Here is a 26,744-nt window from a genome sequence, read left to right as displayed (position 1 = left end):
ACACAGGGCATCACTCACACACACAGAGCTTCAGGAAGAGCAGCAGGCTGTCACTGGTGGGAAAGCCCGAAGGTTACACTCTTTGGGTGGGGGATAACCGAACACAGGAATTTTGACAAAGAGCTAGGGAATGCTAAGGAAGGAGAGTGAATTAAAAAGGAAAAGGGGATGCAGAGGCTTGTAGCGGATAAGGCATTCTGTACAGCTAACCAGCTGAGAGGACTAAACTGGGTCCATTTCCTACTACAGATTCATGAAGTGTCAATTAACCTAAGTCAGCTGAGCATCAGTCCCCAATCAGCTTGAGGTCCAAAGTTAGGACCAGATCCTTGATCCAAAGGAGCGAAGACCCAGTCTCCTCGTAAGGCTGAGCCCAAGTACCCAGAAGGCTTGCTCATGTTTGATATTTCTCGGGCTGCAGTAAACCAGCAATTGCCGTGTAACTATAAGCACTGCAAGAAAATAATGAGCTGGTTTTTCCAGGGTCCTTGAACTTCACTGTTATCTCAAATTTGCGGAAAGTTAGATGGAAGAAAAGAAAGGATTCTTTATCAAAGACTTGGTTACCTCCTAAGGGATTGAAAACCCACTTTCTGTTGTTAGGGATGTTGCCCTGCAGAGTGCCCTGGGACCTCTTGAAGGGACCAACTGCCCCAAAGCCAGGGGTTTTTCCTGGGGTCCTTGGACTAGAGTTGGTACGTACTCAAAACTTAATGAAATACTTGGACTTGGTTGGGGATGCTCTGCGTAGTAATGGAGCAACAGAACCACGCAATCAGGAGAGTCTGAAATAATGTATCCCTCATTTGCAGATAAGCACAGGGTATAATCACTGAGTACTCAGCATTTATAAGAAATATGTAATTCCAACAATAATTACATTAATGCATTAAAAATATTAACTAGTGGAATCTTACCTGTAACAACCTCAGTCGTTGTTCATTGTTGAATCTTTCCACTGCGGCCCAGAACCACCGGATTACAATGTGATTGTCATGATACCCTATCGACCCAAACAGGAAGGCCCATGTTACTTTAACTTTTCTGTGTTAGGATGACATGACAGCATGACATGTCAACAAAAGACCTCCAGACATAAATCATCATCTTGGATTCTTTAAAGGTTATTTATCGTTTAAGACTAAGGAATAACATTGTAAATATGATCACATGAGTGTCAAAAGTCAAACAAAAACAACACTAAATGAACGTAGGAGGTCTCTGTTTCCATTTAGTGGTCAGTAAATAAAACAAGTGGAAAGAAGAACAAAGTTGTTATTTTAACCATATCATTTCTGAAAAAGATGACTGCTGTTACTGGAAATGCTTAACTCTTTTGGTCATTCATTTAAGAAATTTTCAAGTATCACCATAACAAGCACTATAGTAAGCTTGGAGGAAACAGAGGCAAAGAAAACAGATTACAGGGCTGGTAAAGGAGAGATACAGTCATCAAATAATTATACAAATATGTAATTGCAAACTATTTTAAAATTACATACAATGTTCAGATTTTTTAAATCAAATCACTTTTTACTAATGAAAAGGAAAAAGTAATTTTATTACTTTAATTTCTTCAACTAATAAATCCCATATAATCCTTAATCTAAATGTTATTTTTATCCCGTATTTTAGTAGAATTTAATAAAATGTCAAAAGTATCATCCCCAGGGTGGATTAAGGCAATATTGAAGATTCCAAAATCTTTCAGTGAAGGAAATTTAAGTTCCGAGAGAGGGCCGACAAGGATTAAGGAACAATTCGTGATCCAAACCGGTTAACTGACACTGGTGACGCAGCCACTCTAAGTCAGCAGAAATAAATCCAAAGCAAAGGTAAGTAAAAAGTGATTTTAATTTGAATTTTTGCTCACGTGTTTCAGTGGCTGTAGAGTTTGGGGGGGATTTTGCCTTCCTGTTTATCATTTGATCAGTGATGCTGAGTGCCCTCTGGCCAAGAAAGGGATCCAGGTGAAGGGTAAACGTGCTTCTGTTGGACACGGAGATTTACAGCCTCCACATGCATTTGGCAGAGATGAGCTCGTTGGTGCTAAGCAAATAGTTTTCTCATCTTTAAGTACATTGGCTCTTTATAGCTTTTCTGACCTTATGAATTGGCCCCTTTTTGCTTCTCCTTTGCTGTCTGCGCCAAACCTTTTGGAGGAGGAGGACAGAAATGTCTCTTCATATTCTCTATAAACAGCTGCTTTGTGAACATACGGCAAGTGGCAGCGGGCTGCCTCCTCATTCAGTGCCAGCGAGTTGGGTTAGCAAACCGCTGGGTGTCTCAGCCGTTCCCCTGCCTCCCACGGAGCACTGTCTTCCAAAGGATGTCATTTGGCAAGATTTACAATAACCATGGAAACAGGGACTTGATTAGACACATACAGCAAATAAAAGCTTACAGCATATAAATGCAAACATGGCTGATTGGATTAACAGCATTGCTATTAGAATTTCCTGGCGGGGAAGAGCTAATGAGATTTATGGTAAGCTGCAAGTCTGACAGCATGCTGGAGGAACTGTGTTCTCGTTCATAAAAAGAGTCTGGTTAACAAAGTTATAATGACCAAGGCCGTACATGGATTACACATGGGGCCGGCTGGAAGAGACACATTGCAGCAACCGGTTTCAGAAATAGCAGCAAGAGAGACTGCAGTTTAATACGGCCTTTCAGAGAGAATGGGCGAGCAAGGCCAGCCCACGGCAGGCAATGAGCTGGAGGGGCCAAGGCAAGAACAAAAGCAATTTAGCAAATGTTAAGGTATTTTTCTTCTACTCCACACTTGAAAAAGTGTTTTAAAATCTCTGTTCCCATGTACAGATAACTGGAGATATGTTCAGCTTTCAGTCTCTTCTGCTGAGTGATTAATTCAGAGACTTAAAGTTTGTATTTTTCACTCCCAAATTCAGAACTACTGCTAACCTTTTACTTTCTGAGCTGAGTTAAAAACCAAAAACCAAAATCAAAACAAAAACAATTGTTCTTTTCATGACTTTCTGAAAACTGTCACCCTGCAATAAATTTCAGAAAATGTGTTCTTTCTTTGCTTAAAGTTATGGAATAAAAACTTAAACTCTGGATTGTCATCAGGTCCCTTTCAAAGTGTCCTGACTCAGCATCAAATCCAATGGCTTCAAGCCCAATTACTAATTGAAAATTTATAGTGATGTACAGAAATACCACTTGTAAAGCTTCCCATGTGGTGAATTGTCATATAAATGTTTTAAACAATCTAATAGTAGCTTCCTTTTCAGTTGAACTTAATGCTTGAATTTAGAAAGGCCTTTTCAATAAACATCTTGAATTTTGAGAACCATGTCTTATTCCATTTATGTGTTTCAACTGTGAATTATAATTGGAAGTAGTTTAGTGAAATGTAGAAAAACTGTGTTTGCTCGTTAGGAGGCCCAGAGGGTGTGTGACTTCAGGGTTTCGAAGGAAGGTATAGAGGTGGAGTTTGACCAGCTGGACGTGAGCTCCTCAGGGCTTCCCTCACAACACCATAAAACAATTAATTAGTGTTCCTATGGTCACATTTCTTCACCAACAATTAGGAGTTATGACATCCTTAGATGAGGTGTAAACAGTCCTTCCTCCACTTGACAGACGAGGTAACTAGGAACAGAAGAGAACGTACCTTGCCCAAGGTCTCAGAGGAGACTGCAGCAGACCTATGATTACAGTACAAAGTACTCTGCCTGTCCTGGATTCTGAGACTGGTGCGCTAACCATTTGTTTTCCCTTAGTGTAAAACTAAAAGTCCAGCCATCTCTAAACCGCATCTCACCTCCTCTGTATTCCGTGTTGTTTCTCCAGTCACTCAGGTCGATTTCGGCTGTGCCTGCGATGACCAGTTCCAGTTCTCTTGCATCGAAAACAGACACCAGCCTGGCATCCACCACCTGTGGAATAAAAAGAATGCAGGGCATGGCTTATGAATCAGGAGAAATCTCAGCTATCATTAAGCCTCATCAGAAAAGGAACACACAAGGAGGTTGAGGAATGTTCTGGAAGCACTCTGTGTAGGCACTTTGAAAACTGTAAAGCTCTCAACAAATACAAGGTATTTTTAGTACAAGATGGATGATCTTTTCCTCAACAGAATTTTGATTTTATAAAACTGACCAGTTTGTTTTTCTCCTTGAATAAAAGTCTAGTGCTCCTCCGCAGGAAGTCACATGGAGTATTTGTAACAACTCATCTGAACGCTAGATACCATCGTTTCACATATCACACAGATATGTGATTACCCACATCTAAGCATGAGTAAGACCTACGACTTAAATGCTGTTAGTGGTCATTAAATCACGAAATGCTACCTGATTTCAGATCATTTTAATTCAGTGAGCTCTTCTAACAGGGCATTAAGGCTTTTTCGTCTTCTTGAAACATATTAAAAATATACTGGAGTTTTTAAATCGAAAGAGCAGTAGTAAATCAACCAAAAGAAGAAGGGAAATATCGCACAGAGAGCGCAGTTGGATGGATTGCGGTATCCCAGAGCCCCCTCCGCACAAGCCCACTCCTGCAAGCTTCACCTCATAGAAGCCGCGCACTAGGCTCTCCGTCTGCTGCACGACGCCCCTCTCAATCCGCCACTTCACCATCCTCTCGATGTACTCCTTCTTGTTCTTCTCTGTGACTGGGATGTTGGCACCCCCTGGTTTTAATTCTCGTTCGGTTATCTGAAATTAAAAAAAAAAAAAAAAGGCTGAACATAAAGCAACATTCTTGATGTGATAAGAACACTGCTCCCAGTGAGTGGAAATCAGCCAGCCAGCTACCTGTCCTGGCCCTGGCCCGGCATATCCCATAAGCAGCCGGGGGGTCGGGGGTGGGGCGGTGCCGGGGAGAAGGGGGTAGGGGGGGGGTGCCAGGGGAGGTGCCTCATGGAGCCACACAGAGCCCAGGCACTGTGGAAACACTAGGCATTGAGCTGATGTCTGAAAGCCTCAGTAGTTAAAAATCGATGTACCGTAAGTACTGAAGGTTAAGTTTTAAACCCTGACTAAACAAGTACGGCTTTTAAATGAAAATCAGTTGGCTCCAGATTCTGGCCCACTGCTACTTGAATGTTTGGCAAAAACATATTTTCACAAGTTCCCTTAGGGTTCAGAATCAACTACATATAGAAAGCCAATATTTAAGTAAAGATTTACTTTAATGAAGAAGAATTACATTCAAATGAATGTTAAATTGAGAACTTCTTTTCCAACACGAAATTTAGAAGACCAGCCAAATACTGATGTCTAAATAAGAATATTACCTATGAACCAGTTTACAATTTCTGAAAGAGATCTTTTAAAACCAACCCTTCCACCAACTTTGGGAAAAAACCAATATGATTTCAAACCTTCACCAAAACATTATTTACCTTCCCTCAGCTTCAAAACAACCAATTTCCATTCTTAAATATGAGTGAGAGTTAAGTACAAGTGTCAATTAAATAATTGAATATTCAACTCTGGGGTAGCATGGACTTTTAGAAGCTATGTTTTATACAAGACCATTCCAATATCTTATCTGGATATTTTAGTTGGAAATAAAAGATTGCTTATAATACACAAATAGTTATATAGCTTATAACACACACAGTTACCACAATCTGTAAATCAGAGGACCTTCATCTGTAGCTGGCATTAAAATAATTTTTGTAACCAAAATTATTGTAACTGTACACAGACCTGGGTTGAAACCACCCAACAAGCCACAAATAAGTAAGTGCACGATCTTAGCCACTGAATTAATTCTTCACCAACCGTCTTTGATTATCACACTTAGTCACCAGTGAGTCACAGACCTGCCCGAAAACTTCTTCATTCACAGTGAACGTGAGGTCCAGGATGTCATGGATGTCATTGTCCTTCATCCACTGCAGGCTCTGGTGGAACTCCTCGTCAAGGTATTCTAGATCACTCAGGTCACACAGACTAAGATGACAGACAGACAGAAACAAATATGTAGGTATGACTATCAGCCAAATGCCAAAGGCACGAGGAGAGATACCAAGAATTAAAGGCAAGAACAAGATCAACTAAATGAATGGTGATTCCTGCAACGTTCTTAGTCAAATTCAGTAACCAGACTAGCTAAATAATTCAGAAATCTGGTATAATATTTAAACATCTGGATATATAAAATGCCTTAAATCAACCAGCCTATCCTTTCTTTTACAGACATAGCACTGGGGTGCAAAGAGTGTCTGCCATTTGCCCAGTCATCCATGATTCACGCCAGAGCAGGAACTAGAACTCTGGCTGACAACTTGAGTCCCAGATTCGTTTGGCTATGTTATCCTACCTTAAAACATTGTTCTCCGAATCCGAAATTTTTTGTATGTTCCTATGCTGTACTTTAACTTTGTTATTTTTTCTCAAGGACTAGATTCTGTGATTCACATTCACATGAGTCCCCTTTTTCTCTATGGTCCTTATTCTTTCTGTGTTTCTGAAAACAGCAAGCCACAGAATCTCTCTACAATTATAATGGTTTTCAATACTTCTCCTTTTTCTACGCGGAGAGGTGGAATTATTATTTTATGGCCTTATTTTAAAGTGGTAACAATTGATTGGCTTTGTTTTGCTTTGATTTTTTGCTTTGTTTTGAAATTTCCTCCCATCAGCCTAATTTCAAAGACCATTTTGCTTGGTTCCACCTAAACATTTATTAGGCATCAAGGATGTGCCAGACATCATAACAGCTACTTGACAGTTACTGCCCTCAAGGAGCTCATGGCCCAATTGGAGAGACAGGCGCACAAGAAGGTAAATTAATATAAGGTGATGGTGATTGCCGAGGGTGGGTAACACTTATAATGTGTGTATTTTTATATGTATGTTACACTCCACTTAAAAAAACCCAGATAAGGTAGCTACAGGGAGCTCTCACAGCAAGAATGCAGAACATTTACTTCAACTGGAGATTCAGGAAAACCCTTCTGGGGTAGATAATACCCACATCAAAATTTGTAGGCTCTTTAAAAGCCAGAGAGGTGAAAGGGAGTGGAGGAAGAAGGGGAGACAGAAAGAGGGAGAAGGAGAGACAAACACGAACCAAGCACGAGGGCATGGAGTATGGAGAACACTCAAGCGTACTGGGAGGACCCAAGTGTTAACCACAAGACAGAATGTCCGGAGAAGGCTGGGAAGATCGCTGGGACCAGGCTTTGAATATCATTTTAAGGATCTTGGTGCTTCAGAATTACCAACAGGTTTTAGGACAGGAAATGACATGATCAGATGTGAGATGTGATTCTGAATTGTTCTATCTGGAAGTCACAGTACAGAGAATTACTTAATATGTTAGTAGAGTGGTTATTAGATGGTGGAGACAATTAGTAGACCAGTATGGTAATCTGGCTAAAATAAAACAAGAGTTTTATATTTCGGGCACAGCTATTAAGGGTAGACAGGAGAAGATGCATTTAAGACTTACTTAGAAGGTAAACGTGGGCATTAGTAAATGGCTTTACTGGGGAGCATAAAGAAGGATATCAAAATAGGGGTGGCGAATGAACTCATGTTGCAAGCCAACTCTGATTAATTGCGAGTCTTGAGGGCTGTAAATTGAAGAACTCCCTGAGGCCACAACGAGTTCAGTGGGAAAAAGGACCATAAACGATTTGTGAACTACACCAAAGCAATGGAGTGGGAGGTAGGGAAGAGTAGAGTAGGTGCTGCGTACTTGCCACCTCTGTCTGAGGGTGACTCCTGATTTCCGACCAGTCACCTGAGAATACTGGCACCGTGAACTGTGATGAGGCCCAGAGGAGAAGGCACATTTTCAGGGACACCAGTGGAGGAAAGACTCAGAGTAAGTGTATGGGGTTGGGGTGGGGGGTGTTCAACAACAGCAGAAGCAGCAGAGTGGTCCAGTAAGACAGAGACTGAAAGACATTCTTCAGAAGCTTCAACGGGGGGTGCCTGGGTGGCTCAGTTGGTTAGCAACAGCCTTCGGCTCAGGTCATGATTCCGGATCCTGGGATTGAGCCCCGCATCCCACATCGGGCTCCTTGCTCAGTAGGGAGTCTACTTCCCCCTCTCCCTCTGCCTGCCGCTAGGGAGTCTACTTCCCCCTCTCCCTCTGCCTGCCGCTCCCCCAGCTTGTGCTCTCTCTCTCTTTGCGTCAAATAAATAAAAATAAAATTTTAAAAAAAATTTAAAAAGCTTCTATAGGTTACTGGTGGGAAAGAAGCCAGGCCAAAGTGTGTTGAGGGCACATCACACAGACTACTCTTTCAGGAAACATATATGAGAAGATGAGAGAAGGCAGTGACATGGGAAGAGGCAAAATGGGATGGGGGGAACCAGAGAGGCAGATGGACAGTGCCCAGTTGCCCAGGGTTTCATCTGCCCAGATGCCAAAAGGGAGGAAAGCAAAAAGTCTTCCTACTGACCCTCTTAAGAACCCATTAGAAATACTTTGTTTTCATTTGAAGACTAGGCTTCCATTTTACCGAAGCAGGTACATGACCTTGGTCAGGGAACGAGCTGGCCTGAACCCAGCAGTCATTCTGTGCTTCCTCACTGCACGTTTGAGCTACTACTCCCCTATTAGACAGTTGCCTTCTCCTGTTCAGCCTTGTAAATGACTACTGATTACAGGACGGAAATGTTTGCTTTACATTTTACAATAATTGCAATCTTTCGTTGTGGTAACGATGAAGAAAATGTTCTGGATATGCTAGATTTTCATCTGCCATACTAAATTACTGTCCTGTATATAGGGAGGTCTCAGGAAAAATATGGGACAGCCCACCTCTAACAAACAAACAAAGAAATAAGACAAAAACAAAACAAAGGAGAATGAAAACTTAGCAGTTGAAGTCTGCATAAAGCAAAATATAAAATGCTTCTCATAAAGGATAGGGGTTTGTGAGTCACCGAGACTAACCCACAACTATTCTATTAATAATCAGCATTAATACCACAGGAATTCCAGTACTGTATTTGAAGTACAGTTGTTTTGAAGTAACATGTGTTGTAACAAATGAGAATAAACTTTCCGGAATAAAGCAAAACTAACACTTTAGGGGCAAGACAGAAGGAGAAGATCAGGAAAAACACAGTAACCATATTTGAAATCGCATTAGTTTCAGAAATCTAAGCACATAAATGACAAGCCCATAAAAGAAAAAAATAAAATATTTCATTTTAATGAAAGAAATACTGCATTTTTACGTGCTAATTACGCAAGCAATCAAAATTCTCTTACATTCTGAGAAGAGCTTTATAAAAGGGCCTAGTGAAGAAGGCGTCCAACAAATACTGATGTATAAGTGCGAGACCAAGAATCCTCCCGCTGAAGCGGAACCTGTGAAGGAAGAGCACAGGGCAGTTTGCACGTCAGGGAGCAGCTTCTAGGTGGTCCGACCTTCCAGAACGCGGTCTAGCTCTAACCACTGGAAGTTTGTCTAAGATTGCTTACACGAGGTCCCTGAGAGTTCAAGTGCATTGCAACCTGGGTCTCCCTTGGGCCAATATTCACATCTACTTGAAAAAAATCTGTTTTACTCTGATATTTAGAGAGATACTGCTCCATCTCCGTCTCATGTCAACAGTATCCACCATAGAGCACCCCACACGGACACCATGGATTCCCCGAAGGCAGGCCTGTGAAGTTTCCCCAAGCCACTTTTAAGAGATGACAGAATGAAACCAGTGGTGTGTGTGTGGTGGGGGGAAATGTCTCCTTCTAGCTTGTTTGCATGAGTATCAGCAGGATTTCCCTAACACAAACCCACTAGCAATCCCCTTTTGAGGAAAAGCCCCATCTCAGAGTGAGAGGGTTCCTATCTCTATTCTCTCGCAAACCCCCGCTGATAATTGTCACCATCCAAGAATTATGCTTGTGAACATCTGGGGGAGTTTCCTCATGGGCCATTCGGTTCTCTAAAATTCGAAAGCTCAATTGTACTCTGAATCATTTTGGAAACTTTACTAAATATATTGGTCATGACTGCTGACCAATCAGTCTGATTGCTGAGAGGTCCCCTTATTTTCTCTTTCAGAAGTACTGCGGTTTCTACCTCAGGAAAGTCCAAATGTCTTCCAAAAGTGTAAATCCATGTTGAGGTTCATACAGTCCATTTGTAATTTTAGAATTAGGTAGCCAGTTTAAGATTAGTATCCAGAAGCTTTGTTTTTCTCTTTGTCCACTTAACTTAGCACAACTGCAACAGACTCAGTTAAGGGGACTGCAGACTGCAGCTGCGTGGGGTTATTCCGAAGACTAAGTCCTACACGTCAACGCCTTCCGCCCACCGATATTAACCTTCATGGCCCAAAGAAGCTTCTCCCATGAGTCCTGCTTACGCTCTTTTTTGTTGTTACTCTCCGTGGAAATAAGCAGGAGCAAGCAAAGAGGGGTTATAAAGATATTTAATGTGTATAAATGCAGGGACTAAAAAAGAGGTAAGGATGTTTGGAAAGAGGACAATTTGGGATTTTTAGAATAAACAATCTTCAGAGGGGAATCCTATACCAGTTTTCCCGGATGATTTTGTGTGAAAAATTAGGAAAGGGGCAATGCCTGGCTACAAACTTCAATGGCTAACAGGGTAAGTCACTGCTGTGACTCCATACCATGTCCTTCTGCCAGGGTTCTCGTCTACCATCAGTTCCTCCAGGGCACTCCACCCACCACTCCCTCCTACTAGAATACCATCACCATCCTCAGCCAGTGTCCCAGCTGCTCTGCCCCACCCCCAGGGTTGGCCACTTCCTTAAGGGTGTCCAGAAGCTGTCTGACCTCCGGGACAGGACCTTCTCCCACCCTACCTCAGAATTCAGAGATGCCCAAGAGTGTAGAGAGGAATCTAGGGATTTTGCCAGGAACCTAACATCATCAGGAACTCCCTTCCGAGGGGGAAAATCTGAATTCTACCCAGTTCACCTGAAATTGGTCTTTTGGAATATAATCTATCCTAGCTTGGAGAATGCCTGTATATTTAAATTTGACAACAAAAGTAAGTGTCAAATGAAACTGAAAATAGGTTTTTCTCCAAGGAGGAAAGTGTTAAAAGAATTGTGGGTTCCAATAAAAACTAATATCACAGAAAGCAACTGAAGGAAAGTGTTGGGGAAAAAAATACTTACCATTCATGGTGATTGTCTACGAAAGCAGACATGGGACTTATTTGTACTGTGTATGTGTCATTGGCTGAATATTCAAATAAGCCATAATATGGGTTAAAGAGTTCTCTGGATACGAGGAAGAAAAATTCTCTGGAGGGTCCACTGTAATCCAGCCTTTAAAAAAATCCACAAAAAGAATAAATAGTTATTATTTTTTTCTATATATTGGGCACATTTTCTACAGAGCTCAACTTTTTTTTGATATTTAAACTTTATTTTTTTCAGTGTTAACAACTTTTTTTTTTTTTTAAGATTTATTTATTCATTTGAGAGAAAGAGAGTACAGGAGCAGAGGGAGGAACAGAAGTAGAGGGAGAGAGAGATTCTCAAGCTGACTTCCCACTGAGACAGACCGCGCAGCAGGGTTTGATCTGAGATCATGACCTGAGTTGAAATCAAAGAGTTGGACACTTAACCAACTGAGCCACCCAGGGACCCCCAGAGCTCACTTTCTATAGAACACTCATTACAACTCTAATTGCCCACATATCTGGACTATCCAGAATAAAGTGAATTATCATGAGTCCTGATCTCATCCATGTCTTGACCTAGAATAGTGAAATGGACATTTCCGTGAAGCATACCCAAAAACTAAAGCTACACACAGATAATGAACAGACAATATGACACTCATTTGCTTATATGTATATACATATAAAAAAGGTACATATTTTCAATGTCTGGAACGAGGTAATGGAGATAGGAGTACATTAGGAATACTTTATTTATTTAAAATATTCCTTTAAATACAGAGAGTATCAGCTACCTACATCCATGGGACATGGAGTACTTATGGATTTCTGAAACATTCTGAAATGGGGGAAGAAAGAGACATTTGTGAATTGGTAAGAGAATAGTACAGATACAAGACCCCCTAGGAAGATCAGAGGCCAAAAAAAAAAAAAAATAGAATGATAGGGTTCAAGCAAAAACTTTAAATTATAAAACACCAAGGAAAATTATAGACAAGTAAAATGAGGGTGTCTAAAACTTCCTAAAGGAAGGTATTTGGAGAAGAGGCTGAAACTCTAGCACCTGAACCAGAGCGTAAATTCCATTTAACTCACAAGGACATCAGGGTCAAAGTGAAGTATAAGAAACGGTTGTGTTAGCTTTGAGGAATGACAAGTGGCCAACAATGCTGAGAGGAAACATGCAGCAAAGAGGAGTTTGCAATAAAGCAATTTGATATGCTACATTTAAAGTGAAAAATACAAAGTACATCTATTCCATGATGACAAGCTGACACAAGTGTTCAAAGACAGGAGGGAATGCTGGAGGGGGACAAAAACAATGGGAAGCTGGGTGGTGGGATTTTATAAGACTTCTTTTGTTCACTGTATTTTTTTTCTCTTATGGAATTTTCTCTAGGGGCATTACTGCATATTTTTTTTAATGAAAAAGAAAGAAAAATCATCTGAGTCTTGTCCAGTGAAGGGACTGCGTAATAGAGAAAAATTGCCTTATTAGAGGTGAAGAAAGAGATGGGATACTAGTAAGAAAAATAAAATGGCTTTTATAGGTCTTAGTTGAGAGTTTAATAAAATTTACTTAGAGGGGAGCCTGGGTGGCTCAGTGGTTAAAGCTTTTGCCTTTGGCTCGGGTCATGATCTCAGGGTCATAGGATCCAGGCCCGCATGGGGCTCTCTGCTCAGCAGGGAGCCTGCTGCCCCCTCTCTCTCTCTGCCTGCCTCTCTGCCTACTGGTGATCTCTCTCTCTCTGTCAAACTAAAAAAAAAATTTACTTAGAGCATACTTCCACTATTCACATTCTACTTCCTCAACTTTTGCCATATTGGAATATATAGGTACTGCTATGTACTTAATACTTTTCAGTAAATCAACTTTAAATTTACTTGCTTTTCCAACGTAGCCTGCACTTACATACTGTCTATGAAATTATGAGGTGCTGCCTTTATTTTTTTCTAATACACATTGAAAGAAACATGTAAATATTTTAAAATGTCAGTTTGCGTAATAGTCAAATCATCTCACACATCTCCAGTCCTCACCGCACTGTGGGAAATATGAGTGTAGACAGGAAGCCTATGTGTGCAGAAAAACGCACACACAGCACGCTCTCAGGACCAAAGAGGCCTTCAGGTGACATGACAGAAGTGCTGTCTTGAGGCAGCTGAGTGTAACCGCAGCTACCAGGTGACCACCGGCCTTGGAGAGACGATGCTAAGATTACCCTGCGGACTCCTGAAGCCGCACGGGGGCTGCTTCCCAAGCACAAGGATGCCGGCTGCCCCTTCACATGCCAAGACCAAGGCAGTCGCCTGTGGCTTCCTCCCACAGTCCTACCTCGGGCCACTGACGCCACCAAGATCAAGTAGAATGTTTCTTCCCCTTGAACGTTCTTCACATACTTAGAGGTGTTCTTTCCACAAATATTTGAGTGCCTACTATAGTTTGAGTACTAACCGAGATGTAAAGACAGAAAATTTTTTTGAAAAGTAATTTTCTATAGGAACTCAAATTTAGCCATTTTGATATCTCTAGTCTCTGCACCCTCCCCCACTCCTGAACCTGCCATGTCTTTCAATCTCCTCTCAGGAAGGGCAGGGAATTCCCTTGCCACCTTGGTCCTCTGTTCGGGACACTCTCCAGGGTGTGAAAGTCTGATCTCAAGGGTGGTGTCTAATACTGATCACAACACTAGGTTCAGTCTTGTCTTGGCTGAGGAGGAGCCCTTACCTTCTCTTGCTGGGCACGCTTCTCTGCTAAGGCAGCTTAAAGCCACCTTGCCTTTTGGGGCAGCCACTTTGTCGTCTCACAATGAGCCAGTCATCAGCCCAAACCTCTCACCTGTGCCACTTCACCCCAAGACACTCTTGTCCTGTCTGCAGGTCTGTATCTTCTCCGAACCTAAGTACTAGACTATAATTCTTTCTACTGAGTTTCACTTTGTGAAACGTTATCCATGTTCCAGTCTACCCAGATTCCTGTGGATGCAAAACATCTCTCTAAATTTCCTATTAATGGTGAATTTCATCAGCCGACTCCTGTCTTTCCAGAAATAGAGAATGCCAGTTAAAGATATCTTGGAAGTCATTTTGTCCATCACCTCATCTTATTGAAGACTGAGGCTGAAGGAAATCACAGACTTGGATCAAAGGAAAGCTGCCTGGGAGACTCTAGGGCTTAACACAGGTTTCCTGACCCCACGTTTACTGCTCATTACTCCTTACAGCCTACTGGTCAGTACACTTTAAATGTCACCAAGACTGATAAAAATGCTGCTTATGAAGCAGGGGTCAGCAAACTATGGCCGATGGGCCAAATGTGGCCCATCCCCTGGCTTTGTAAATAAAGTTTTATTGAAATGCAGCCATGCGCATTTGTTGACATGTTGTCCGTGGCAACTCTCCTACTCTAGTGGCACAACTGAGGAAGTAGAACAGGAAATGTATGGCCTGCAAAGTCTAAAATATTTCCTATCTGGTCCTTCACAGAAAAAGTTTGCCAAAGCAGGACAGAAGAAAGTGGAGGGAAAATGCTACTTTATTAAAACACCTGGCTTCCTATAAACCCTCCTCTGCAGTGAAGACCCCTTCAAGGCAATATCCCAGGGTATATGCAACGATATCCCAGGGTATATGCAACCTTAAGAATGGTCCAACTACTAAGTATGAGCCTGTGAGTGAACTCTGGTCCACAGTGGTCCCTGGCCTGCAGGGGCTTTCAGATACAATCAAGGCACGTGACAGATAAGGGTCACAGACAGCTGAAACATGTGCCAGTTCTATGAGTCAGCTTTCTTATAAAGAACAACAGGTATAAGTAAATAAGTCTTTAGCTGCTTAAAATTGTGGCATTCAGTTAGAAATAGCAGGTTTTCTCTGAGCTTCAGTTCTCAGTGTTTTCGTAATACTGCTCTTATCAGAGTGTGTTATAATAATCTGTTTAGGCGTCTGCCTCCCCTATTGGCACATCTAGGCTGTAACCATACTAAGGGCAGGGGCTGTGTCTTTCTCATTTCTGTATCCCAAGTACTTTGTTTTTGTTTTTTTTTTTTTAAAGATTTTATTTATTTACTTGAGAGGGAGAAAGTACAGGCAGGGGGAGTGGCAGAAGCAGGATCTCCGCAGAGCAGGGGATCCAGGATCAAGATCTTAGCTGAAGGCAGATGCTTAACCGACTGAGCCACCCAAGCACCCCTGTATCCCAAGTCCTTAAGCCTGACACACCACAGGGGCTCAGTATCTGTTGCTGAATCCGTAAGTGGAGCTCTCTGATGCTCTCTAAAGAAAATCAACATAATTTACATTGTTATTTGACATCTAGCAGGGAGAATAATTTTGCCCAAGCTCGCCTTCAGGGGCTGTACTGATTCAATGACACTAATAGGTCATGCCAATCCCTGAAAGACAACTCAGTTTGCACACAGTGTCAGGATTCACTCAGTGAGTTACACTTAGAAAGCCTGGTCTTGTCCTTTCCAGGGCTCATATCTTCTAATAATATGGTTGTTAAACCAACAAAGATGGATCTCACTGATTTGTTCTTTATGGTAAGAGCTGATTCTGCTGAAGATAACATGAACGTTCCCTGAAGTCTTAAACTGAAAAATAAAACCCCTTTTTCCCCCCAAGAGAGAACAAAGTTAATAATAGTTCCTCAAGGAGGAAAATGGATCTTCTCTAACAGCTTAGGTTTTTATCTGCCTTTTTTTTTTTTTTTTTTTTTTTTTAACTCTAGCAGCACTGACAGAGCCAGTGGAAAGCCAAGACTGTTTTTAAAGTCTGATCTGATTATAAGCCAAAGCTTAGAGTGCATATCTGAGACCGGGTCGTGGGTTACAAATTACATATGTCCACCCACTTCAGGAGGGCATGTCCTGGCAGGGCACCTCGTGCATGTGCTCCCTGTAACCATGTCTTACGAACCTCTTCCACATAAATAGTTAATATGACTCAGATCACGGGATTGTATGCTACATTCCTGTTTGGCCAGTTCGGTTGGTTCCAGAGCCAAAGGCTTGGCCCGGAAGTACAGAAACTCCAGACAACGGGTGTGTAGCCACACCACAGCTGCATCTGAGGGCATTTTGGAACAAGCACAGATGTCTTTAGGGTGGCAGTGGAGTTCTGAGCCCAGGAAATGCTGATAAAGCATTTTAAGTGACCATCCCGTTGCTGGGCCGCCAGCACCCAAGCAGTCACAGTATCCAATACTTGTTAAAATAATTTTATCGTTATAGCCTCCTGTTCTGTATTTTCAACCAAAAACCACTGAAAGCAAAGTATTCCAACGCAAGTCAACTACTGAAGGAAAGAAGAGGAAGGCGCTGGGAAGTCACACCATCATTTCCTACAAGTTTTCTGGAAGAGAGAAAATACTTTGCTTTCTTAATAGCTGGTTCGGGCACACGAGGCCTACCTATTCATCTTCTGATTCAGTGTCAGACATCCAGAGCAGCAAGGCCAAGTTCCTGAGCCACTTAAGGAGGCCTGCTGGGTGAGTAAGGGATTTTGCAAGCAATTAATATGACAAACAAAGTGTTACCTGCTGATGTCAAGCCAAAGTCTGGATACGGTAGCGCCCTTCGGCAAGGTTTGGATTACTGAGGCTAGCCTGCAAAGGTCTCTTTTTGGAAGAAAACAAGCAGGACCATAAAGTTTCACTTGTAGCTTTATAGACTTTTGAGGAATAAATGGTCAAACTCAGGACCCCAAACAACTTCTAGCAAGGATGAGACCAATCATATGTAAGAGCTGCTGGTTATTTCATAGCAGAGATGCAGGCAAACCGTTCCGGATCTCATCCTCCTCGTGACTTTGATTGGCTTCTCAGGAGAAATATCACAGAAGGAGCTCATCTGTTTAAGAACAGATGGGGAGGGGATGGCACACATCCCCTCCCTAGTCAAAGTGTGGTTTTGCAAGACAGACGATTGATGCCAATAGATGGCACCTTACGTATAATGAACTCATTCTTTCTTAAAGAAAGGTGCCTTTTACAGATTTGGCCGTGGAGGGAACAAAGAGGCGAGGCAATCCCAGTGTAAACATCCTTTCTTTATCCAGGCCATTTTGTCCTCACTGTTTGGGGTACGGAGAAGTTAATGGCCCAAGACACCTTATCAGAACACAACAGTCCCCCTAGCTAAGTCTTGATCCCACATAAGCTTTAGTTGCTAGAGCTTTTAATTAAGAAGAAAATAATATGCTGGAGAACATGGAGTGCTCTACTGGCCTCCTTCCTACAGAAGCAATTTCCAGGCAGACAGAAGCCCAACAGAGAGAGGTAACCACAGCATGTAATTTCCCACCACATTTTGTCAAGATGACTCAGTTTCCAGCCATTCTGCCACTGCTGACCTGCCATCCTTCCCACTTTGCAAGGCCAGAGAACCAAGTTAACTTGGGTGGAAAATGTAATGACCAGAACAAAACCTCCAGTTCTGACCACATTAAATCACAGTAGTTTGCTTAGCAACTGTCTGCTTTTTGTAAAAAGCCAAGCATAACATGAAGCACTATTTTAGCAAAAAATAATAATTACTTATCAACTAATACACTTCCAGTAATAGGCTCTACAACTCTATGTATATCCTAAAAAGTGAATGTATCTTTCACCAATAATCTGAGATTGATTTTTTTAAAAGACTTTATTTATTTATTTATTTATTTGAAATAAAGAGAGTGAGAGAGAGCCTGAGAGGGTAGAAGGTCAGAGGGAGAAGCAGACTCCCTCTGGAGCTGGGAGCCCAATGCAGGACTCAATCCCGGGACTCCAGGATCATGACCTGAGCCGAAGGCAGTCGCTTAACCAACTGAGCCACCCAGGAGCCCCTATTCTGAGATTAATTTTGCCTCACATGGAATTTGTAAGTCACCTGGTAAATTTCTGACTATAAATTTTCCCACATTTCTCTCGATTCTGCTCTTCCATTTCAGGACGGTCTTTATGTGTGTTTCAGATCTATGCAACAAGACAGCCAAAAGCAGAGCTGAAGTGTCTCTATGAATCTGCTAATCCATACTTTCTTGGAGTGCGGGCAGATGCAGTTTTCTTAAAAATAAATCCCCTTCTCTTTATGTCCTAACTTCTCTATTGTAAATAAAGACCCTGATTATGACAGGTAGGGAATATAATCACTGAGATAGTACCAATAAGAATTGCAAAGTATTATTCCCCCATAGAGAAAAATAAACTTGACATCAGCAACACAAAACACTACCCTACAGATACACCCCCCCATGAATTTGGGCTTCTCACAAAATTAACTGTTTCTCTATATATGTAACTCTACTGACCTCAAGTGCAGAAGGAAGTATACACGTGCCCAAAATTACTCTGGTGGCACCCACTCACTATCCAATAAGGAAATAAGAAAAGCTCGGGGAAACATTTCCTAAATCACCCCCAAATCCTGACTATATCCTTTCTTTCAGTAAATGTTTCATTTTAGAATAGTTTTTTATTTACGGAAAAGTTACAAAGATAATATGGAGAATTCTTGTATACGTCATACCCAGTTTCCCTCTTATGAACATCTTACATCGTATATAGTACATTAGTTATAATTAATGAACAGATACTAAGGTATTAACTAAAACGCATACTTCATTTAGATTTCCTTAAATTTTATACCTAATGTCCCTTTTCTGTACCAGGATCTCATCCAAAACACCATATTTACATTTAATTGTCCTGTTTCCCTAGGCTTCTCCTGGCTGTGCCAGTTTCTCAGACTTTCCTTGTTTTTGACAACCGGGACAGTTTGAAGGTGTACCAGTAAGCTATCTTAGAGGATGTCTCTCCTTTGGATTTACCTGTTGTTCTTCTCATGAATAGACTATTATTATGGGTTTGGGGGACAAAAACTATAGAGGCCAAGTGCCATTTTCATCACATCATATGAAGGGCCCATGCCCTAGCATGATGTATCACTGCTGACTTCAACCTTGATCACCTGGCTGAGAGTTTCTCAGGCATCTCCCTTCTGGACTTGCTTCTTTTCCCCCTTCCCAAACTGTACTATTGGAAGAAAGCCATTATGTGCAACCCACAATTAAGGAGTGAGGATTTATGCTGACTTGTTTGGAAATCTTCTGCACAGGAGACTGGTCTACTCTTTATTTATTCATTTATTTATTTAATCACATATTTATATTAGTACAGATATTTATTTTATACTTTGGGTTATAATTATAATCCAATCTTACTTTAATCGTTTTCTTGCTCAGACAGTTGGGAGATCTTTCCGTTGGCTCTTGTGTCCCTCTGACATAGCCCCATCATTGTGAAAATTTTGAGCACTTCTTTACTTTCTGACACTACAAGACACTTCAAGCCCCATCTCATATATTTCCTGTTCCATCCTAGAATCAGTCATTTCCCCAAGGAGTACTAGTTCCTTTTATTGAAGAATGATATTACAAACCAAGATCTAGTCACTGGGTGTATATATTTTAAATACCCATTACTAGGACTAGACATGAAGAACTTAGAAAGGGACACATTTCGTGAGCATTAAAATTAATGAGGGGAAAGTGACAGAAAACTCCCAACTCCACATTTATAGTTTCATGGAAAAATGCAAGTAGATTTTCACTTTGGATATTTATTACAATCCAGAAAGAAATGTCATTATCTTTAATTTTAATGCAATGGAATTAATGTGTTTGAGAAGGTGGCAAAGTCTAAAATACCTTCTTAATTTTATGTTATTTTGAGGTTTCCATTTTTCAGCAAGAGTGCTATTTTATTCTTTCAAAACAGCATTATGTATTCTCAATGCCTTAGCAGCAAAGTGTAGTCTAATCTAATAATCTCTAGGTACGATATCGACATGATAAAGCCATGAGACCAGAAACTACTTGACCCTATTACTCCAGCTTCAAAGGGCCTTAAGCAGAGGGGGTTGATTATGGCTGTTCTTGATGGCTGAGGTCACAATTCAAAGCGCCCCCCTCTTGTTTTCCCTCTGGGGTTATAGCTAGGAGACGGGTGATGGAAACAGGCAACATCTGGACATTGGCGGCAAGCAGATAGAGCTATCAAACCACACTCAGCCTGGGAACAGATGCCATCAGTCCAGATCACAGGGAGACTACTTTAGGATGATCGAGCATGATAAGCATCTGCTCTATTCAAACTTAAGTACCAGGGCTTCCAAAGACTCTTGCTTACGTCTCTAAGATCTCAACAAACTATGGTCCAAAAAAGAAGGAGAGCAGCTGGAGCTCTGGGGGAGGAAAAGTATTCTCATCCAAATGAGACTGGTTATATAAGCAAATATTTGGAATTCCATGCACACCTATGACTAGGCTTAAAACATCATTTCAGTTGTGCACCTGCATCTTACGCCAACTAGCATAAGCTAGAAGCCCACTACGGCCCTTCACTAATCAAAACAAGTCTCAGGCAAGCTTCCGTCCAATTCTGTCACCTAGTACTGTTTTCCCATATAACATTCTACTTTAAGCTAGTCACAGCTGGGAGACTGAACACATAATATGTGACGAGAGCAGGGGTTATCAGTCAGCTGGAATAGTGAAAAGATCCATGGGTAGGAAAAAGTTCTGAAAGACCAGAGTTCAACAGTTTTGCCTCTATCCAGTGCTGGCCCAAGAGTCCCGGATGAAAGGCCCAGATCTGAGTCCTGATTTTACTCTCATCTAGTTCCACTAGCACCTGCAAATTACTTTTACTTGGGAGCCTTCAAAGTAACCATATGCTGGATGGCTGGATTTGTTGGATGTTACTCCTAAGAGTCTATAATCTAATATACTTTATTCCGAGGCAGGACTGAGAAGGGTAGCTTTAAAATGATCCAAATTGAGAGTCAATAAGACAACCCGAGTTCAGGCCATCATGTGGTACTTTTTAAATTTGCTCTAGTGATGGCTGGGTTACAAAGGAGGTGCTGAGACTCGAAACTCAAACCTGAAATGAGGAAGGAGGAGGGGTCTGGACAAGAGGAGAGCTGTCACCTTCTCGAGTGTTATATGAGAATGGCTGTGTGTATTCGGATGCAGTAAAAAGCGTGTAGGATTCTTCGCTCCTTCATTCCTGAACCCTTATCTCCATGAGCACACTCATGGAAGACTCACAGAAGGCCAGAGATGCTGGTCTAGGGCAGGTTGTTATTTTGGTAGGCGTGTTGCTGTCCCCCGCCAAAAAAAAAGAGAAAAACTGGCAACAGAGAAATAAGAACCGAGGCCCAGGAATTACTGTTGTAGAAGCTTCCTGGTAGCAGAGCAGGATTCTAATGTGATTCTAAAACTTAGCGTATTTAACAGATGAAGGCTGTTCTACTCACACCCAGCACGGACAAAACCATCATAGACATTAGAATTCGACTCTTGTTTTTTCCCCCAACGCCCCACTTTTTCCCTTTAAGAAGGAGATGTAGAGAGAAGAAACCAAACCAAACTTCTGCTCTCAAAAATGATCTATAGTTATGAGTATTTACCAAATAAATTCTCTGTCAAATGATTTAAAAAACAGAGAAAGCCATTAAAAAAAAAAAAAGAAAAAGAAAAAAGAAAGAAAGAAAGAAAAGAAGAAAAAAAGCTGAGAGGTTTATGTGTCTGAGAATGGCATTTCCTGCCAGCATGGTTTCCTGTCTCAGGCAGCCACAGCGACCATGACCATGTGGTGACACAGCCCTCCGCAGCCCAGCCCGTGCTCCACACGCCACTTCTCTGTTCTACTCACCCTTCCTCCCCGACAAATGTGACGTACAGCTTATTTCTCTGCAAGTCTTTTCTGGAGTAGCCCATGATCTGATTAAAAGCATCTTCCAGTAAGTGATCTCTTCTGATAATTAACCTGTCCATAAAAAGACAATGTGAAAAACAGATTATTTCCTAATCCTTATCTTTCTAGAACTGGGCACTTTTGATTCCCTTCTCATTTACCATAGTTAACCGGGGGAAAGGGGAGTGACTTAATACATTTCTGGCTGCAATAATGCATATTTGTCTTGAACTCTTAACAGTAGAAGCAAAAATTACATTAAGTGAATTGTTGGTAAGCAAAGCACCCCACCTACAACATATAAAAACAAGTCCCGAGCTCTTTCTGAATGGTCAAATCAATTTATCCCAGAAGGAAGATGATTTTAAAATAATACAAACACAAAACTTTTGTTTACTAAGGAAGGACAACCCGATGAGGTCATGTTTTAAGCGTGAATGCACCTAGACAAGGAATTCAATTACTAAGTATGCACAGAGATGACTGTGTGAACCAGGAGAGGGGAAAAAAAAAGAAAAAACAACAAACCAAACCTCCCCATGTTCTCCAAAGCAGTCAGGTTTATGCCTGTGCTTAATTTTTAAATTAAGTGAATCTGAGATTCCCCAAGTGACAGCTACAAATGAATACTTGTGGCCCATTAATCCACTTGTGATGATCATAATGAAAGTCATCCTGAAGCGGATAAAATTTGCCTTCAGTGCAAATAGTCATGGAAAGGGAAATGATAGGGAGGCTGGACACAGGGAAAGCTGAGCTTCTGATCTCCTTTTTTGTTCGTTTTTAAGTAGTCTCCCTGCTAGGCATGGAGCTCAGTGTGGGGTTTGGACTCATGGCCCTGAGGATCAAGCCCTGAGCTGAAATGAAGAGTCAGACGTTTAACCGACTGAGCCACCCAGGCGCCCCTCCAGACCTTCTTAAGTGAAGGGTGAGAAAGGCAAAGCTCGGAGAAGTGGGGTGTTTGGGCAGGCCGAAGTGTGTTGAAGGGTAAGGAAACTGGGACCTGAGAATACACTTGAGCCAGCCCCTCTGCGGGGCTGTGAGCTGGGGAGCGGTGGGACCACTCCTGGACCTCTTCGCAGACCCCCAGCATCATGGCAGTGTGGCTGTGGAGACCCTTCCTCCCCTGAACTCTCTCAGGGGCACAGGGATCTCTAGTGGGTACATGAGGCAGGGGTGGAGGTGGGGATAAAGGAAGGATAGGTAAGTAGGGAATGAAAATAATTCTAGGCCAGATAACATGATGATGTTTAAATTTCCTCATTCAAGTTGGGTAAAGAAAGGCAGAAGACCTATTTCTTTGGATAAGTGAAGCTTATTCCACAGAATAAAACAGAGCTGAGCAGTGTTCGCACACTCAGGTCAGGTCAGGAGACAGTGACGTGCCGTAGAGGACACCGTGCCAGCCTTTTATCTAACAAATAACACTGTAAGTGAACAGAGAGGCGCTTTTCAGGAGAAACAAATTAGCTTTTTATTTTGCCTATATTTTTACAGGAACGTGGTGTTTGTTTTTAAAACCTTAAGCTGAATGGTGCTTAATCCAGAACTCTGTCATAGATGAGCCTGTAATTGCCACATGCCACAATAATTACACCGGCTAAAACAAAGGCTGTGATCCGAAATTACAATCCGTTTCCTATGTTCCCGACTGCATCCCATCTCCTCACCGTCACCCAGTCCTGAGGTCTGTATTTTGACTTACTTTAATTTCCCTGGGCCTTGTCCATATCCTTTCGTCTCTAACTTCCTGTAAAAGTTCCTTAGTTTGGCTTCAAAGTCTCGCTTATAAGGGGCTGGCGCGCGGGCATTGGCACGCTGAGTACCTGCGGCAAACCACAAAAAGAGAAGGTCTGGGTCTGGGCAATGTCCCGATGCTCGTCACATCACCGTGACAAAATACTGCCGGGGGCTGAGGCCACAGGCGACAAGGGAAAGGACACAATTACTTCAGTGGCTTCACTTTTCACCTCCCCATGTCGGAGGCTCGAGCAGAGCTGACCCGAAGCCTTAATATATTGCTGTGTGGCATTTTGGTTGAGAACAACAATCCTGTTTGCATAGTTACAATGGTGCCCATGTGTGTCAAGTATGTTTCCCTTTTCAGTCCCAAGTCATATGAGTCAAACAGAATTACTCATGTCTAATGGTAACTGCTCAGGGTGAAATATCTCCCTGTGCTCGCTGCTGAGATGGTATCACGGCAATTAGATGGGAAGTTACAATGTGAAAGCATGTGGTATATAAACCAAGAACAGTGAGTTTCCAGACTTTGCCCTGTGAAAATGTACAAAATGTACAAAATGATTCTTAGATATGCACTATAAGAATTATTTCAGACTTATAATCACATACATTTTCTATTGTAGGGTAGGATAATCTTGATATAAACAGACAATTCAGGCATAATTGTAGACTCACATGTTTCTTGGCTGCACAAAGAATAAATAGTGCGATTTGTTCACTTTTAATATGTGCCAGGCGCTAGGATCATCCACAGATAATCTAAAGATGTTTCATATGTCATCCAACGGGAGGTTTCATTAATAACGTGTAAAAGCAACACAGTTTGTTCCTCTTTCTGCAGAAAAGTCTAGCTTTGTACCACAGGGTGACTAACCAACAAAGTGGGACAAAAAAATGGATGATAAATATGGGAATCAGACGCAGAGCCATGACAAAAACACTGCACATTTCCATGAAATATTCTGCAACACAATAAATGGGACTGGGAAACATAAATTGTAAAGTCTTGTGCCTTACATACCACATAAGCTCATTAAATATTTCTTTAATGAGTCAGCTAAGTGATTACTGTTCATTGCTAACACTGTGTCAGAGTCAGCAATGTATACTCAAAATGAGTTAGGCGGGACTGCTGAAGTGGATATTTTGGTTGTGAAGACAGAAATAAAACAAATCAAACAATCAGATAGATAATTAAGTCCTAATCTAGGAGGTGGACAAACTATAAAGCACAGGGGACAAAACCATATAGAATTGGGCTGTACCCAGCCCTGATGACCTATTTTGCTTGGCATACAACTGTTTTTAAAGATTTTAAATTAACTTCCAACATTTAAAAATTAGGAGATTTCAAGTAAAAAACAAAACAGATTTTCTCTTGAAGATCACTTGGGAACTCTTGCAACAGCTGGCCTGCACTTTCCTTAGGGCCACATTGGGCAGCTGTTCCATTAAATGAAGCATGTGCCACAACCACTCAATGATACCAACGGCTTGGCCCCCTCGGTCTTTGCATTTGGGATCAGTGTTCCAGAAAAGTAATGGCAAATGAGGATAAGCAGAGATCAAGATGGAAAAGGCCACAAGAAGAGGGCTTTATGGGAGCCAGGCCTTGTAAACAGAGGAGGATCTGTATCTTATACGGGGCAGGGCAGTGAGGGCTGGGAGAAGAGCCGCAGGCTTGTCTGGAAGGCCCCGAGGAGACTGACCCGGAGCACAGGGTTGTGCTGTGGAGTCACTGGGAAATTTCCTCAGAGGGTTGGAGCCAAATTACGTGAAGAATTTTAAAAAACCCAGCTGAGGAGTTTGAGCATGGTGCGGTGAGCAGTGGGAAGACGTTAGAGGATCCTGAGCGAGGCAGTTACAAACACATGGTGTTTTTTTAAAGCAGGGGTTTTCGGCGTGTGTTGGGTGGATTCAGGGTGGGAAGGAAAGGAGGGGTTTTGCGGGGAGCGACCTGGCCAGGAGTTGCTGCAGCCCTGCAGGCCTGAGGGGACTGTGGTGACTCGGAGAAGCACGCACAACGTGAAATGAGAACTGCCAACAGATAGTAGGGAAGAAACATGGGAAGCTCCGACGGCAGCATCGAGCTTTAGACAGCAGCAGTAACTGTCATTTGTGAAGCGCCTGCGGTGCACACAGAGCCACGAGCTTTCCAGACGGGATCCTGGGAAACCCTGGCAGGTTTACGAAGCCAGCATGATGATCCTCACCGGCACCACCACTCGGTGACTAAGGAAACTGACGTCACGTGCCGGCACGTGGGAGCTGGGATTTGAGCAGGGTCTATGGGACGCTATGAGCAGCGTGGGAGAGGCTGGTGGACAGGGGCACGAGAAGCTTTATACAGACTGTGCTGGAGATGAGAGCCGTTCAGGTGGATCTCCTTCCCTGGCACTTGAAAACAAAGTCCTGGGGTTCCGGTGAGAGATGAGGACCACATCTGTGCACTGAACGAGTTCGGGCAGTAGGATACTTTGTGAGTTAGCTGTTTCTGACATCTGCAGAGAGCTGAATACTAAAGATATGGGGAAATGTGTTGGGGTGTTAAGAATGGATTTTAATAAAATTGGCTACTAATCAATGATATGTCTAGAGAGCTGTTTGCCTGTTTATGAATCTTTTACCCAAAAATCTAAGATCTACGTCATAAAGGAAACAAATAAACTTGACCTTAAAAGCTCTAGGATACAGAAGCCTCTTACGCAGCGGGTTCTCAATCCTCACTGATTTAAGAAGCTCTAAAAAATCCCAATGTTCAGGTCACACCCAAGACATATTACATCAAAATCTGTGGGGCAGGACCCAGGCATAAGAGTTTTATGCAGCTCTCCAGATGAATCCAATATGCAGCCAAGGTTGAGAACCATTATCCCCTACAGGAAGGTCAAATGTAACCAGTGAAACATCTGGAGAACATCCATAGACCAACAGAGGCAATGCTTCCCTGTATTTGAAAAGCATCATCTGCAACATGAAGGATCGTGATCTCACTCTTGGACAGCTAAGGGACGTGGCAGCGTAGCACAGGGCCACTCAAGTGTGGCAGAATAAGGCTGTTGGTCCTGCAGCCTGAGAACCTGTAAGCTAGTAAACCTAGATAGCTCAGAAAGCCACCATCATGAATCAGCTTTCAAGAGGGCG

General features: G+C 42.1%; 1 protein-coding gene across 3 annotated transcripts in view; it reads right to left on the bottom strand.

Annotated features, from left to right (window-relative positions):
- The window catches only part of HECW2 (HECT, C2 and WW domain containing E3 ubiquitin protein ligase 2), a 352,056-nt gene that overhangs the window by 16,069 nt on the left and 309,243 nt on the right, over nucleotides 1–26,744 (bottom strand). For all 3 annotated transcript variants that reach the window (XM_032860185.1, XM_032860184.1, XM_032860186.1), the window contains 8 exons: nucleotides 23,560–23,680; nucleotides 21,813–21,926; nucleotides 11,100–11,252; nucleotides 9,217–9,315; nucleotides 5,804–5,933; nucleotides 4,542–4,688; nucleotides 3,791–3,905; nucleotides 918–1,003 (listed from right to left, as the gene is read on the bottom strand). In XM_032860185.1, the coding sequence (XP_032716076.1) occupies nucleotides 918–1,003; nucleotides 3,791–3,905; nucleotides 4,542–4,688; nucleotides 5,804–5,933; nucleotides 9,217–9,315; nucleotides 11,100–11,252; nucleotides 21,813–21,926; nucleotides 23,560–23,680 (965 nt within the window). The remainder of the gene's footprint in view (nucleotides 1–917; nucleotides 1,004–3,790; nucleotides 3,906–4,541; nucleotides 4,689–5,803; nucleotides 5,934–9,216; nucleotides 9,316–11,099; nucleotides 11,253–21,812; nucleotides 21,927–23,559; nucleotides 23,681–26,744) is intronic.

Source organism: Lontra canadensis, unplaced genomic scaffold (genome assembly GCF_010015895.1).
Source record: "Lontra canadensis isolate GAN:19392208 unplaced genomic scaffold, GSC_riverotter_1.0 scaffold18, whole genome shotgun sequence".
Classification (NCBI taxonomy): Eukaryota; Metazoa; Chordata; class Mammalia; order Carnivora; family Mustelidae; genus Lontra; species Lontra canadensis.
The sequence above is the reverse complement of the archived record's forward strand: the minus strand, read 5'-3'. Positions and strand labels throughout refer to the sequence as shown.